The sequence below is a fragment of the Marmota flaviventris genome, chromosome 9 (assembly GCF_047511675.1).
Source record: "Marmota flaviventris isolate mMarFla1 chromosome 9, mMarFla1.hap1, whole genome shotgun sequence".
Lineage (NCBI taxonomy): Eukaryota > Metazoa > Chordata > Mammalia > Rodentia > Sciuridae > Marmota > Marmota flaviventris.
Window position 1 is genome coordinate 96,863,930 of NC_092506.1, and position 16,561 is coordinate 96,880,490.

General features: G+C 38.5%; 1 protein-coding gene across 2 annotated transcripts in view; it reads left to right on the forward strand.

The window, feature by feature from the left end:
- The first annotated feature begins 452 nt into the window (after positions 1 to 452).
- Dlat (dihydrolipoamide S-acetyltransferase) overlaps positions 453 to 16,561 on the forward strand; it is a 35,468-nt gene continuing 19,359 nt past the window's right edge. The window contains exons 1-7 of one of the 2 annotated variants that reach the window (XM_027930567.2): positions 453 to 828; positions 1,266 to 1,367; positions 2,004 to 2,128; positions 2,402 to 2,576; positions 7,301 to 7,427; positions 9,430 to 9,617; positions 10,612 to 10,765. In XM_027930567.2, coding sequence (XP_027786368.2) covers positions 556 to 828; positions 1,266 to 1,367; positions 2,004 to 2,128; positions 2,402 to 2,576; positions 7,301 to 7,427; positions 9,430 to 9,617; positions 10,612 to 10,765 — 1,144 coding nt within the window. In that variant the 5' untranslated portion in view covers positions 453 to 555. The remainder of the gene's footprint in view (positions 829 to 1,265; positions 1,368 to 2,003; positions 2,129 to 2,401; positions 2,577 to 7,300; positions 7,428 to 9,429; positions 9,618 to 10,611; positions 10,766 to 16,561) is intronic. The other variant, XM_071616700.1, reaches the window with a different exon arrangement.

Below are 16,561 nucleotides of genomic sequence, written 5' to 3' on the forward strand. Positions count from 1 at the left end.
CTCCCGAACCCTTGGACAGCCCCGCAGGCGGTTCCTGGCACCTTATTCCCGTGAAGCGACACTCCAAGCCGCTGCCCCCTGATCTAAGGCTCCCATCGATCGCCCGGCCACTCTTCGGGCGCGTACCCAGCTCCTCGTCAAAACAAGGCCACCCCCCTCCCCCCAGCATCTCCCACAACGCCGCTATTAGCCAGGCTCTCTCCGCCTTTTCTATCTTCTGGGATGCCTCTCTTAGAACTCCGTCACCTTCCTCCCTTCTCCCATTCTTTGGCCTTCCAAACTGGGCGCCTGCGGCAGCTTCGCTGAAACACGCCTATTCGGGTGGGTCCTAAGTAGCCGCCTCACCCGCCTAGAGCCTCCCAGACCAGGTCCCGGCGGAGGAAGAGCGTTGGTGGGGCGCAGTACTGGACTGCGGAGGGGCGGCGTGAATTCGCCGAATCGGTTTTACGACAACGTGCGGCTGCGCAGAGTGGCTGACGGCAAAGCCGCGCTGCTCTAGGAGAGGTCACTCCGGAGACCGTGTAGGTTTTGGGGCGTGGGGGGATCAGTGGCATTATGTGGCGCGTCTGTGCGCGACGGGCCCAGAATGCAGCCCCAAGGACTGGACTCGGAGCTCGATGGACGGCCTCGCGGGAGGGATCTGCAGCTCAGTGTGTGAGCCGGCGGTCTGGCCCCGCTCGTTGCAACAGCACAACCACAAGGTATGGCGGGGTCCGGGCATTGGGCGGCTGGAGCCCCAACTCTGGCGCCACTCCGCGGAACCGCTTACTGTTGCAACTTCTGGGCTCGTCTAGCCGCCGCAGTTATAGTCTCCCCCCGCATCAGAAGGTAAGCTATCAACCTGGGACCCGGTTGCCCTTCAGGGCACTGTTCTTGGCCTTGGGAACCTCCAGAGGCCCCAGTGATCTTCCAACTCCTCCCCAGTATCTGTCATCGCGCCTTGTCCAATACCTAACTTTGCTGCAGCTCTTGAACGCCCTTCTTAAGGTCTGTTCCATTCAAAGGAGAGTTCCAAGCCTGGGGCTGTGTGTTAAACATCTGCTGAGGTTAGGGCTTTGTCAGACCCACTAGACTGTGGAGGAGGAAGCCTGCCACTGGAAATAATAAACTTCTGGTAGGCAAGAACTCCCTTTCTATCTCCAGGACCCAGTGTGTAATGGGACTCAGTAAACTTTTTGCATGAAATTGAATTGAGTGAAACCTTAAAGGAGACTGAGAATTAAGCAGCTCTTGTTGATTTAATGCTTTTTCTTTTTCTCTTCCAGGTTCCGTTGCCTTCTCTTTCCCCCACAATGCAGGCAGGCACAATTGCCCGTTGGGAGAAAAAAGAAGGAGAAAAAATCAATGAGGGCGATCTAATTGCAGAAGTAAGTTTTAAAATATGGAGATGAGTTCGAAGGGGCTGGATATGCTGAACAGCTTTGTAGCTTTGTGGATGCATAATATACCCTTTGCTTAAGAAACAGATTTTTTTCCCCCTGCAACGTGATATTAGAATTGGTTAAATAAGTGGTCGGTCAGCAGCTGGCTAAACTGATCTTTTTTTTCTTTTTTGGTACCGGGATTGAACTCAGAGGCACTTAACCACTGAGCCATATCCCCAGCCTTTTTATGTATTTTATTTAGAGACAGAATTTCACTGAGTTGCTTAGGCCTTTGTTAGTTATTGAGGCTGGCTTTGAACTCAAGATTCTCCTGCCCATAACCCACTTGAATCTAATGTATGAAATATGATATGTCAAGAGCTTTGTATTGTTTTGAACAACCAATAAAAAAAAAAAAGAAAAAAGATTCTCCTGCCTCAGAGCTGCTGGGATTACAGGTGTGTACCACCGCCCTGGCCCAAACTGCTCTTTCTTTACTCAATGTATTTTAAAAGAATTCTTTCTTTCAAGTCCATGATAATGGCTTTATTGTCATATGACTGTTGAACTGTATAATTCTAGACAGTTCTGGGTACTGGCAGTACAAAGAAAACTTAAGTTTCTGCTTTGTGTTAAAAGGTTGAAACTGATAAAGCCACTGTTGGATTTGAGAGCATGGAGGAGTGTTACATGGCAAAGATCCTTGTTGCTGAAGGTACTAGAGATGTTCCAGTTGGAGCCATTATTTGTATCACAGTTGGAAAGTAAGTAGAACCCTCACAATTTGTGAAAGTTCAGTGCTTCTCAGAATATTTTAACTAAGAATTGAGAAATAAGTAAAGGCTGTGTGTGTGTGTGTGTGTGTGTGTGTGGTGCTGGGGATTGAACCCAGGGCCTTGTGCATGTGTGAGGCAAGCACTCTACCAACTGAGCTATATATATATCCCCAGTCCCTAGTAGAGACTTTTGAAGACTTCTGTGGGAGCTGAATTTACTTTATAACTCCTTTATATTTACACATTCTTTCTTTTCCTTAGACCTGAAGATATTGAGGCCTTTAAAAATTATACTTTGGATTCCTCAGCAGCTCCTACCCCACAAGCAGCCTCAGCACCAACTCCAGCTGCTTCTACTGCTGCTGCTACTGCTGCTGCATCTCCATCCACGCCTTCTGCTCAGGCTCCTGGTAGTTCATATCCCACCCATATGCAGGTGAGGCTCAGCTGAGTATTTGCTCTAAACGATTTACTATCTATACATTTTTCATAGATGGCTATCACATACTGGAAACAGGCATTAAATTTGGTTAGGTTTTGTCATTTGTGAGTATATGGAGATTTAACCATGAAAATTGATAACCTTTGATCTTAGTTGTTATTTCCAGGTATGTAACTTAGACAATTCTTTTAACCTTTCTCCACTCAGCCTCCGTGTATTACACAGTATAATGCTTGGCAATTCTTACTCAAGAACATTATGTTCCACAATTATGCATTGTCAGTGGGACTGTGGACTAGTACAGCTACTCTAGAAAGCAGTGTGGAGATTCCTCTAAAACTAGGGATGGAACCACCATATGACCCAGATATCCCATTCCAGAGTATTTTCCCAAAAGACCTAAAATTGGCAAACTACAGCGCCATAGCCACATCAGTGTTTATAGCATCAGTGTTTATTCACAATAACTAAATTATGGAATCAAACCAGAAGCCTGTCGATAGATGAATGGATTAAGAAATTGTGATATATGCCTGGGGTTGTAGCTCAGTGGCAGAGCACTTGCCTGGCACATGTGAAACCATGGGTTTGATCCATAGCACCATATAAAAGTAAACAAATAAAATGAAGGCATGCTGTCTATCTACAACTACAAAAATTTTTAATTGTGATATATATATATATATATATATACACACACACACACACACACACATACACGCACAATCATTCAACTCAATCAATAAAAAGCATGAAATTATGGCATTTGCCAGTAAATGGGTGGAAATGGAGATTATCATTCTGAGTGAAATTAGTCAAACTCAGAAACTCAAAGGTTGAATGTTTTTTTTCTCATGTGGAAGCTAGAGTAAAATAAAGGAAAGGGGGAGGGAAGAATAAAATTACGTAAGGAACCAATCAAATACAAGTTAATAGATGATTAAAAGGAAGTCTAGTGGACTAGCAGAGGAAAAGGGAAGCAGGGTGGGGAGGACAGGAGGGAAATCGGGGACTCATGAATTGAAATAGATTTCCATGCATGTGTGTGTTTGTTGGGATAAACCCAGCTACTATATATAACCATAAAGCCCTAAGGGGAAAAAAAAAAACACAAAAAGAGCTGAGTGTCAAGGTGCATGCTTGTAATCCCAATGGCTCAGGAGGCTAACTGAGGCAGGAGGATCTCAAGTTCAAAGCCAGCCTCAGCGACAGCGAGGCACTAAGCAACTTAGTGAGACCCTGTCTCTAAATAAAATAAAAATTAGGGCTGGGGATGTGGTTCAGTGGTTGAATTCCCCTGAGTTCAATCCTTGGTACTCCCCCCGCCAAAAACCCATAAAACATTATGTTCCAGATTTTGAAGGTGATTTTACTTATGTTTATTCCCTGTACAAATGGAGTGCCATCTGTTAAAAGTCCTCAGTTGGTGTTGTTATTGTCAGGGTGTCCAGTTGGGTTCCAGGTCCTTGGTGTCCCGAACAAAGAATTGAGCAAGACACATAAGTAACAGGTGAAGTATAGATTTATTGAAGGTGAAGATGGAAGTAGCACTCTGTAAGGTAGAGCAGAGTGAGCCTAGTAAGAGAGAGCTTCAAGGCCGCAATGTCTGGAAATTAGTGTTTTATTTAAAAGTCTAAGAAGATAGCAGATGAGCTGTGAGGCATTTTCTTCCCTATATGGACCTGATGGAAGATCTTACTGGTCACCTTATGAGACCTGGTTAGAATATTTTCAATTTTCTCCATTAGTTATTTTAGAAAACCTAATTAGAATACTGCTCAGTTTACTCCATTGGTCATTTTAAAATACTGAACCCATGGCAGGAATTGGCATGGTAATGTCAACAGAGACATAACTCACCTCCCTGTGTTGTCCTCCAGCGCATCCTTCTTTTATACCCTGCCTCTGCCACCTTGGTGTCCCTGAACTCCTGCCTAAGAGTGTTTTCCTTTGACATGTGTTGGTCTACTTTTGCAGAATAGGTGAAGTACTTCTGTAGTATTCATAAATGACAATAAAGAGTAAGTGGGCAGTAAACACATAGAATAGCACTGCAACAAAACTGAAAGCTATAAATGCAGTCACTGTTGATTGTACTAAGTCACTTTCTAAGAAATTAAATCAGTTTATATTAGAGTAGTCCTGTGTATATTTGTATATTTTTAATGTTGAAATTGGATAAAAAACTAGTTATCCTTTTCCTAAAGGATTAATATCTGAACTTGCTTTAACTTATTTTTTCTTGAAAATTTTGTTTAAGAATCATTTTCTTCATTGGAAATAATGTTCCACTTCAAGGACTATTAGTAACAATCACTTATGATGAAATTTTACCTGGTCTTACAATTCACACAGTTATTTCATCCTGTTCAACAGATTCTATCTCATTACATAAGACCTCATTTCTCTCCATTTTATGTCTTCAGCTTTGTATGCAAATGTATAAGTGTTGGGTTGTGCCTTAATTATTGAGATTATCGGCTCTAGTCTTTGGTTTTTTTGATTGAACCCAGGGGTGCTTAACCCCTGAGCCACATCGCCGGCTCTTTTTTATATTAGCGACAGGGTCTCAGTCCGAGGATGGCTCTGATCCTCCTGCTTCAACTTCCTGAGCCACTGGAATTACAGGCATGCACCACCAAGCCCAGCTCCAGTCATTTTTAAGAAACAGATGAAGATGGCAAATTTTGAAAAAACAAAGCATTTTTAAAGAATTTTCAGTCTTGTTTTACTTTTCCCCCTCTTCTGGAGACATCTTTGATTGAAATTACTTTCCCCTCAACATCAGACTATTCAGTATTGCTAATTAGATACAAAAGCCTAAGAAGACAGCAGATGAAGTCCATTATAACTGATGGACTGAATAACCATCCACATTCAGTGTGCACGCAAACTATAAAACTAAGAAACCAATTTTTAATTAATTAATTTTTACAGAAGGTCCACTAAAGGTGCAAAGATCCAAGACCATTTTTATTTTGATGAAATGCATGTTATCTAAATTTTTCTTTGCTTGCTTGTATTTTGGTGTCAAATCTAAGAATCCTTTGCCAAATCTGAAGATATTCCGCTATGTGCTCTTATATGATTTTTGGGAGATTGACTATATACCAACTCAAATGGCAAAGGGGCTACAGATATAGCTTGGTGTTAAAGCATGTGTTTAGCATGCACAAGGCCCTGGGTTCATTCTACAGCAACACATTAAAAACAAATAAAATATATATAAGGAGTAATATACACATAAAGAGAACTTTAACCCATAATTTGCAACAGCCAGTCCAGGAAGCCAAACAATATCCTCTGCAGTGTTTTTCCCCAAAGTGACCAGAGATGGTTAATAACTGCCAGGTTCTTTTTTTTTTAATATATTTTTTTTTAGTTGTAGTTGGATACAATATTGTTAATTAATTAATTAATTATTTTATGTGGTGCTGAGAATGGAACCCAAGACCTCACCTGTGCTAGGCAAGCTCTCTGTTGCTGAGCCACAACCCCAGCCCCCTGCCAGGTTCTTTAATTTTTGTGTCTCCTTCCAACTCAAGACCAACCAGAGGTATTTTTAATTTTTAATTCAGATGTTTCCATTTTGTTGGTGTGGAAACGACTATTATAAGAACAGTTTTTGAGGAACTGGGAGTGTAGCTCAGCAGTAGAGCACTGTTTAGCATTCATGAAGCCCTTGTTTAATCCCTAGCACCCTCCCACAAAGAAAAACCCAAAATAAAAAAAAAAAAGACCTACAGTTTTAAAAAATTTTTAGTTTAAAGAATTAATTTAAATGGACGTAAATTCTTTGAATTTATAATGTTTTGAAATATGTATACATTGTGAATGGTGAAATTGAATCAATGTACATTTTTATTAACTATAGTCTCCAAAGAATAGTTCTTACTGGTTTTGTAAATCTTATGTCTAGGAAGTTTGGGACAAATGTGGTTTCCTTTGGGTGAAAAGATGTATGGAGCACAGTAAAATTTTAGCAGAAGAGTTCGGACCAGATCAGTTTGTAAAAAAAAAAACAAAAAAACTTCCATCTTTTTGTGTGTGTGGTGCAGAGCCTTGTAAATACTGTGCAAATGCTCTACCACTGACTGCATCTCCAGTCCTTTTTATCTTTTATTTTGAGACAGGATCTCACTAAGTTGTTCAGGTTGGCCTGGAACTTGTGATCTTCTTACTCAGTCTCCTGAATGGCTGTGATTTCAGGCTTGCACCACCATACCTGGCAAAAAAAATTCTATCTTTTATTTATTTTTTAGTTCTAAGTGGACACAATACGTTTATTTTATTTTTATGTGGTGCTGAAGATAGGACCCAGAACCTCACGCATGTTAGGCAAGTGCTGTACCTCTGAGCCACAATCTTAGCCCCTCCAAAATTCTATCTTAACCTAAATGTTATAGAAAGATGAAAAGATACTCTATGATTAGATATTTATTGGGGAAATTGACTAAATGGAAAAAAATTTCTTCCCATCTACCTGTTACTTTGAACTTTGGATGGTGTGTCTGCGTATGGCTGGTACACTTTAAAGCTTGAGATGATCTGAAGGAGTATTTAACTGGTGGAAAGCTCTTGAGGCACTGAGCTTTCGATGTGATGACTGTTTGGACTCTCAAAGTCACTATCACTCCCTGAAACTGTATAAGGTTGCCTGAGTGCTTTGTGTCCAATGCTTCTTAATATTAAGCAGTATTATGTATTTACTTCTACAGGTACTTCTTCCTGCCCTTTCTCCTACAATGACAATGGGTACAGTTCAGAGATGGGAAAAAAAAGTGGGTGAGAAGCTAAGTGAAGGAGACTTATTGGCAGAAATAGAGACTGACAAGGCCACTATAGGTGAGATTTCTTCAGCTCTTAATGGTTGAGGCACTAAGTTTTCCAGTGAGCAAGAGGATTATCATTCTTTCTTGTCACAAGTGAATGATGATGTGAAAATTTTACAATTTTTAGGATTCATTTCCTGGGACAAGAGTTTTATAACAAAAATGTATATGGTCAAATTTGTCAGGTACATATCACATTCATTGAATCAAGAAGAATGTCAACTCAGATTATTCTTAGGCCAGAGTTTGCTTCTTAGCCTTATTTTTATGTTACTGAAAAGCTATATCATAACTGCCATTGTCTAAACTGGGCAAAAAAACAGAAGAGGAGAAAATCACTCCCAAGGCAGGAAAATATAAAAAAATTTAAGATGGCTTCAAGGGAAAGCTGAAAACCAGGGTTTAGATTGTTTTCATAGTTTGAAAATGACATGCATATTAATCTGTTCCATTATTACATTTCCATGTTCCCCCTTTTTTTATTTGTTTTTATGCTCAGAAATAAAATGCATATAGATAACCTTATATTTGTGATAATATTTAGGATATTTGTAGGTATTATGAATTTCTTGCCCTTTTCTCCATAGTCGTCAATAAAGGGATCCTGTCCATTCTACAGAGATGTAGTAGAAGATCCTAGGCATCTTCTGCAGTAGTACTTGGCAGATTGTATTCTCTTAAACCCCATCATTACTCACTGGCATCTTGGCAAAGGAGAATTAAAGAATAGGACCCTACAATGCCCCATTTCCTCCCCTACTCTACCAGAACAGTTCTTTTTCTTTTGTAAATTGTAGTTCTCCATAAATGGGTGTTTTTGGGGGGAAGATGGTTATTTATCTAGGAGTCAAAACTTATTTATCTTCTCCAGTGGCTTCTTTTAGTTTTACTTTTGCAACTCTAATTTTTGGTTCCTTATAAGAAAAGCAGTAGCTGAATAAAATATAAGTTGTCAACACCGTAGACATTTCAGTAATGTTGCATTTCTTCACATTGAAATATTTAGTATAACACTAAATATAACCTCTCTGAAAAGCCCCAAGGAAACTTTTAGAATTGAACTTCAACATCACTGTTCATCGGATGTTTTTTAATTTGATGTCCATGTGGCTGTGATTTTTATGTGTACAGCTGACACTATCTTGAAGTCTTGTAAGTCTGCATGGGATCTGCCCTTGGAGATATTTTTAATAACTTTGAGAACTAATCATTTTCTCTAATCTCTGATAGTTTTATTTAGCAGATACAGTTGCTCCTCAGAATCCACAGGGAATTGGTTCCAGAATAAAAATCTGTACATGTTAAGCTCAGATGCATTATTTTTTTCAAATGATTTTAGTCCTGTGGATTTGGAGGGTCAGCTGTATTTGTACCAGGTATTGTTTCTAAATTCATTAAAATACCTGAGGTAGGTATAGTCATCCCTTGTTATCTAGAGGGAGGCGGGGAATTGCCCCCCCAATCTGCAGATAATTAAGTCTCTTATATAAAATGGCATAATATTTGCATAGAATTTATATGTATTCTCTCATATTTGCCATATATTTGTTTTTTGTTTTTTCTTTTTGATGTGCTGGGGATTGAACCTAGGGACTTGTGCATACTAGGCAAGACCTCTGCTACTGAGCTATTCCCTGACCCCTCCTATATACTTTAACTCATTTCTAGGTTACTTCTAATACCTAATACAGTAAAAACTAAGTAAGTAGTTGTTACACTATATTGTTTAGGGAATAATGACAAGAGAAAAAAGTCTATATACATCTTCAGTATAGATGCAATTATCATAGACTTAACTCAGGAACAGTATAAAATTTTGATCTATAAATGGTTAAATCCAATGATGATTGTAGTATCATTTTGCCCATTTTATAAAGAAACTGAGGTCCAGGTTAAATAGCTTATAAAAAGGCTATGTAACTAGTTAGAATGAAAAAAGCCTGTACTTAAAACTCTACTGTTTGTATTAATAGTAGAGTCTTTTAATTACCATAATTTTTTTCTTTCTATTTAAGGTTTTGAAGTACAGGAAGAAGGTTATCTGGCAAAAATCCTGGTTCCTGAAGGCACAAGAGATGTCCCTCTGGGAACCCCACTTTGTATCATCGTAGAAAAAGAGTCAGATATAGCAGCATTTGCTGATTATAGGCCAACTGAAGTAACTGATTTAAAACCACAAGCACCACCACCTACCCCACCTCCGGTAGGTATGGCTCCAGAATCAAGGGAACATTTATCCTGTTAAAGAATAAATTAAAGGGATGTGATTAGATGATGTCCTAGGTTCCTTTGAGCTCCAAGATTATATGAATAGGGAAGGGGATAGTTGGTTAATATTTGTAGGGTTAGTTGGCACTGTGCCTTGCTTTTAATGGTCAGTAGTTTGAGCCTTCTAGCTTTTTTCCCACTGCTGTCTTGAGTCCTGCTGAGAAAAATGTGGAGGTGACATAGTCACATTTACTATATGATGCCTGACATTTCTTATCCTTTTAGGTATTTACATTTTATAGTAGGTCGAGTATATATTTGTAATGCACTGGAAGCTTGACAAGCATACTTGTTTTGCATAGAATTTGGCATATTACCATATACAATGTGTATTGTACAGTATACATCTAAAAAATGAACTTGTGTGAACTCCAAGCATAGATAGATAACACAATGAAGCTTCTGCAGATGCTAGAATCATGTGAGTTCAGACTAGATGCACATTACTGTAGGAGAAAATTTGATTTCTGAGTGTCCTTCATTCACAGGGAGCTAGAAAGTAGCAGTGTTAGTTTATTTTTTTAAGATACTTTTCAACTTGGAACATTCTAGCATAATTTTGTATTTTGAAATTTGATTAAATAAAGACAAAAGCTAGTTGGTGATGTACTTAATCAGTATAAAGTAATGTCAAGTGATTGAAGTGAAGAGAGGCTGTAAGGATATTATACACTGGTCAGCAGTATTAAATTCAATACCTCTCCATGTTTTCCTAAGATAACTTGACTTTGTTCTGTCTTTGTCATAAAGGATTGTTTTTGCTGTTCCTATTGTTACACTGTGTTGGTTAAGCAGAATGAAAGATCTTTGGGGAAAAGGATGCATGTTATTTAATTAAAATACCTTTTAATTTATTCATAAAATATACACTTAAATCTTTCAGACCAATCTTTGCGTGATGAATTAATAATTTGAAACTTTTTTCAAAGGTGGCCCCTGTTCCTCCAACTCCTGCACCTTTAGCTCCTACACCCTCAGCCACCTTTCCAACTGCTCCTGCTGGACCAAAGGGAAGGGTATTTGTTAGCCCTCTTGCAAAGAAGTTGGCAACAGAAAAAGGAATTGACCTTACACAAGTAAAAGGTAAGACTCTGTCTATAGCATGGAGTTGTAAAGTTAAAATATAGTTGAATTTCCTCTTTGAAACCATTGCGTACAACTGTATATAATTGTCTTAAGTAGAATAATAGGATGATGAGGGAGGAAAATATCCCTTTATTGTCTCCACAGAGTAGGAAAACATTATTATGTTTTATTTAGTCTTCTTAGGATCTTCCTGAAGAATTTAGATACCTTTTAAAAATTGCCCTACCTTCATGGGAACTGCTTAATTGTTGGTGAAAATACACATTCTTGCTTAGCAAAGTTGGGTTTTAGGACCTGGTTTTGTAATAAGAGGATATTTTTTATTAGTGCTAGGTTTACTGAATGTAACAAAACAAAACATGAAGTAGGGGTGATTTTAAATGACTTAAAATAATAAAATTCGTATAAAACTGAACTAAAGCTCCCTAAGGGCAAGGGAAAAAGCTTTATTCAATCTTTTTTTCCCCAAAGTAAACATACAGCTTAGCCAGCTGTGGGGTGGTGCATGCCTGTAATCCCAGTGACTCAGGAGGCTAAGGCAAGGCTAGCCCCAGCAACTCAGCAAGACCCTAAGCAATTTAGCAAGACCTTGTCTCAAAATAAAAAATAAAAATGGCTGGGGATGTAGCACAGTGATAAATCACTTGGGTTTGGAATCTTAGCTTTTTATTGTTTTCTATGTTTTCATCTTTAGGTGAATGACTACTTAGCTTATCTATGTCTTTAGATGAATTTAAGATAGTAATGTATATAGAGAATGATGAGAATTAAATGTGTTATAAAGGTGAAGTGCTTAGAAAAGTATCTAGCATGTAAGTACTCAGTATGTATTTGTTGTCATTCATATTGTTACTATTACCTGGCACATAAATTCTTGTATTCTTGGATAAACTTAAGCTAGTTTAATGTAAAGTGATTTAAATACTTACTTGGAAAAGGAGGGGAATTAGTATTCTTGGAACCTGGTTTGATGGCTAATGCTATGTGTTGGTCATTTAATGTACCACATTTAATTTGAACAACAGTTTCTAAAGTAAGAATTAATCATTTTTTTGGGTAAGAACAGAATCTTAAGGAGTATTCCTATTTGTTACATAATGAAGTTGCAATTTGAATCTGGATTTTTTATATCTCTAAAGTCTGTTTTTTTTTCCCACCACCTTATGCCATAATTACTAAGGAAAAATATGGCTGGTTCCCCAGTTGCCCAGCTATGGGCACTCAGTGCTGGTTATCATCTGCCTGCAAACTACTATTTTGTAGTTAAAAGTCAAGCCAATCCCAAGATACAAGGATAGAAGGTTATAAATTGTTTGGACTTCACAGGATTCTTATAATATTGGCAGACTCTTTTTTTTTTTTTTTTTTGTCCGTCTTATGCTATTTCACTTGTATGTTGCCATTTCTTTCGTATATATGATTAGAGTCAAGATAGCAGTGTTAGTGGGAATAAATTTTGAAGACAGAAGAGGGACTAGATTATTATTTATATCTGAAAAATTTAAACAAGTTAAGAAAGACCATTCATTAGATAGTTGGCAACACTAACTAATGAGATAAGAAGGGAAAATCCCATTATTTTTACTATGCAGACAGTTAGGTTATTCATTTATTATTATTTAAGCAAATATTCACCAAGTTCTATATACATCAGATCCTTGTTCATAAGATTTCAGTTTCATTTGCCTGCATGGTCGACAATAAAGAAATAAGCTGGGTGCAGTGGCACCTGCCTATTATCCCAGCAGCTTGGGAGGCTTAGGCAGGAGGATCACAAGTACAAAGCCAGCCTCAGCAATTTAGGAGGCCCTAAGCAACTTAGTAAGACCTTGACTCAAAAAATAAAAAGGGCTGGAGATGTGGCTTAGTGCTTAAGTGGCCCTGGGTTCAATCCCTGGTACCAAAAAAAAAAAAGTGAACAGAAAGGAGATATATAGCTTAGTAATTAAGAGTGGGCTCTGATCAGAGGGAGGGAGGAGAAGAGGGAAAGGGAAGGTTCTGGAGAATGAGAATGATCAAATTATGTTATGTGCATGAAGTATGGGCTCTGGAGCTTGATTGCTTGAGTTTAAATGTTAGCTCTTTTAGTACTAGCCATGTGAACTTTGTGTCTCATTCTCTTCATTTGTGTATAAAAATAATACCTGATTTGTTGTGAGGATTACATGAGTAAATAAATGCATGTGCAGAGAAAGAATTTTAGGTATTAGCTGTTACGGTAATGTATTTTATTAAATGATGATTTCACTGTTAAGAAAGAAATAAGCTGAGTGATACACTAGTGACAGGATAAATATATGAACGGTCATGACTACTTTTAGACATGGTGGTTAGAGAAGATCTTTTGGATGAAGTGACATTTGATCTGATTGAAAGATGAGGAGTCAGCTTTGGGCCAAGCATGTGAAGTACAGAGGAAAGATCATTTGGGGCAGAGAGACCAGCAGTATACAGTCTAAAATGGAAAAGAGCTTGACATGTTTGAAGAATGTAATGGAACATGGGGAGCAGTGGGTCTGGTCTAGTGGTAGAAGATGAATGAGTTGGGGAAGAAGCACAGAGATGAGATTATTATGAACCTTATAGATCTTGATCAAGAGTTGAAATTTCATTTAAAGTATAATAGGAAGTCATTGAAAGACATAAGCAAGGAAGTGAAATAAAATGATTTATGTTTTGTAAGAGAATATTTTGGTTGCTTTGAGGAAATGGATTAAATGAAAGCCAAGTTATCTGTTAAGATGGCTGGAGCTAATGATGGTAGCTTAGACAAGGGTGGTGAAAATAAAAAGAAATGAACAACTTTAAGACACATTTTTTACCTGGAATCAACAGAACTCAATCAAGGATTTTATAGAGGACAACAGTAATTTCAGAAGAATGATTGAGTGGAAACCTATCTGAATAAGTCAAGAAGTAGATGTGAAATGGAGAGAGGATTGTGGACAACTCATTCAAGAAGTCTAGCTGTTGCTGGGCATGGTGGCTCACGTCTTCTATCCCAGTGGTTCAAGAGGTTCAGATAGGAGGATCAGGAGTTTAAAGCCAGCATCAGCAACTTAGTGAAGCCCTAAGCAACTCAGTGAGACCCTGTCTCTAAATAAAATACAAAAAACGGCTAGAGATAGTAAGTGCCCCTTAGTTTAATCCCTGGTACTGAAAAGGAAAAAAAAAAAAAAAAAGCTTGCTATGAAGAAAGGCATAGGAATAATGATAGCTTTAGATGGATGTGGACCTAAGAGGGTTTTTTGCTGGTCATGGTGGCAAGTGCCTGTAATCTCAGCAGTTTAGGAGGCTGAGGCAGGAGGAGCATAAGTTTGAGGCCAGCCTGGGCAACTTCACAAGACCCTATCTGAAAATAAAAATAAGAAGGGCTAGGGATGTAGCTCAATGGAAAAGCATTCCTGGATTCTACACTCAATCCTGGGGGAAAAAAAAAAAAAGTAAAATTAAATAATAATAAAGTAAAATATATGTAGGGAGGGCTTTTGAAGATAAGTGTTAGAATGAATCTAGTATGGAGTTCCTCAGTAGTGGCACTATTGATTTTTTTGACCAGATAATTTTTTGTTGTGTGTGGGCTGTGACCTGTACATCATATGATGTAATGTTCTTGGCCTCAATCTAGTAAGGTGGTAGTACCAATCTCTACTTAGGACAAACAGAAATGTCTTAAGACATTATCATGGATTCCCTGGGGAGCTAAATTGCTCTCCTTTAGAATCAGTGGCCTAATAGAAAGGGATCAGTGGATGACATAGAAGGGGATTATGAGCAGGATGGTTTCACAAGGAACAAAGTTCTTAAGAAGGAATTCAAAAGAGCTGTGGCTGTGGTTCAGTGGTAGAGCACTTGTCTAGTATGCGAGAGGCACTAGGTTTGATCCCCAACACCACATTAAAAAAAAAAGAAGGAATGTAATTGGCCTTTATAGAAATTAAGAACATTTTTATCTATTTTCATAGGAGAGAAAATATAGGATGGCTTTATCAGTTTGGTGGTAAAAGATGACAAGAGTTCCTTTTTGGTCACTACTGTTTGATAAATAAATGTGAAATGAAGATACTAGCTGGTTAATGAGTGAGGAAAATTTTGTGGTTAGAGCAATTAGAAAGTAGTAGCCTCAGAGATCAGAAAGGTGAATTTAAAGGAAATTATTGCATTTCTGGGCAGTTTTGTGTATCTGTTTTAGGTTTGTGTTTCTGTCAGGTATTTCTATATAGCAACATTAAGTTGTCTCAGTGTTGACACTGAGAAAGATAAATAGTCTTAGGGTTTTGCAAAGGAGGATTATAAGAATAATCCATAGAATGTAAACTGGGTTAGGAGGAAAGTGAAGACCAGAGGGAGGTCATGGATAATGAGAGTAAAGGAATCAGTGGAGTGGTATCTTGATGAGGCAGAAGTGATTATTTTTTCATTGGGGGAAGGGTGTGGTCTGGGCTAAGTGAGCTCAGAGTATCAGTATCAGTATCAGTTATTGTGTGTTTTCTGACACCAAATGCTTGGTGTCCCCATATCCTTCAATTCTTTGATGCCAGCTGGGTGTCCAGGAATTCAGTCCAATTTTGACATTAGCTACCTAGATTTGGCATGAGTCCACAGGGCTCAGTCCTGCAAGACTCCCTTTACTTCAGTTACTTTCAGTTGCAAGGCCTGGGTGTCATCTTTATGTCTTAATCATTAGTTAGTAATCAGGAATCCCCAAGAACCTCTTCTCAGGTTTGGTGATTTGCTAGAACAACTCACAGAACTCAAGTAAACACTACTTACTACTATTGATTTGTTATAAAGGATATAGCTCAGAAACAGCCAAATGGATGAGATGCATAGGGCAAGGTATAGTGGGGAGGGGTACACAGAACTTCCATGCCTTCTCTGGCATGCCATCCTCACAGCACATGGATATGTTTAGTAACCTGGAAGCTCTCTGAATATCACTGTTAAAGAATTTTTTATTTTCAGTGTTGGGTATATAGCTCAGTGGTAGACGTTTTGTCAGTTCCCAGTACTGGAGGAAAAATGTTTATTTTCATAGACATGTCATTACAAAGACATGATTGACTAAACCGTTTTCCATTTTGTCATTGAACTCAATCTCCAATCTTCCTTCTCTCCCAGGAAGTGGGGCAGCAGAGGAGGAAGGAGATGGGGAGAAAGAAGGGAAAGGGGATTGAAAGTTAATTACCCTCAATCATGTGTTTGGTCTTTCTGGCTGACTAGCCCTGATCCTAGTAGCTATCTAAGAGCCCAACCTAAGGCACTTCCTTAGCAAAAACTCTGGTGTGGTATGAAGGGGCTTGTTATGAGTAATAGAAGACACTTACCACTCAGGAAATTCCAAAGGTTTCAGGAGGTCCATTCCAGGAACCTAGAACAAAGATCAAATATATTTTTTATTATATCACAGTGATGGCATTAGCAAGATGGTTGCTTGAATTCTAGATTCAGAGATATTTAGAATTACTAGTACTAGTTTAAGTACTAGTAATAATATAGTCTAGGATTTGACCTTAGAGGTTGGGGGTGTTCTTGTGGGTGGGAGGGAAAAGTTGGAGCTGAGTAACTTAGAAATCTGGGTTTTGAGTGGACTGTGGTTCCCAAGAGGACAGTGTGTTAAGATGCAATTAATCTGAGTAAATGGGAATAGTTATGAATTGGTAGATGAGAGACAGACATGAAGAAGAATAGGCTGTATAACTAGATGACATGAACTTCAAAAGGGGTTGAGGTTTTTGAGGAGATAGAAAGTTTTAGAATTAGCTAGGAGGAGTAGCAAGGATACTTAATCCA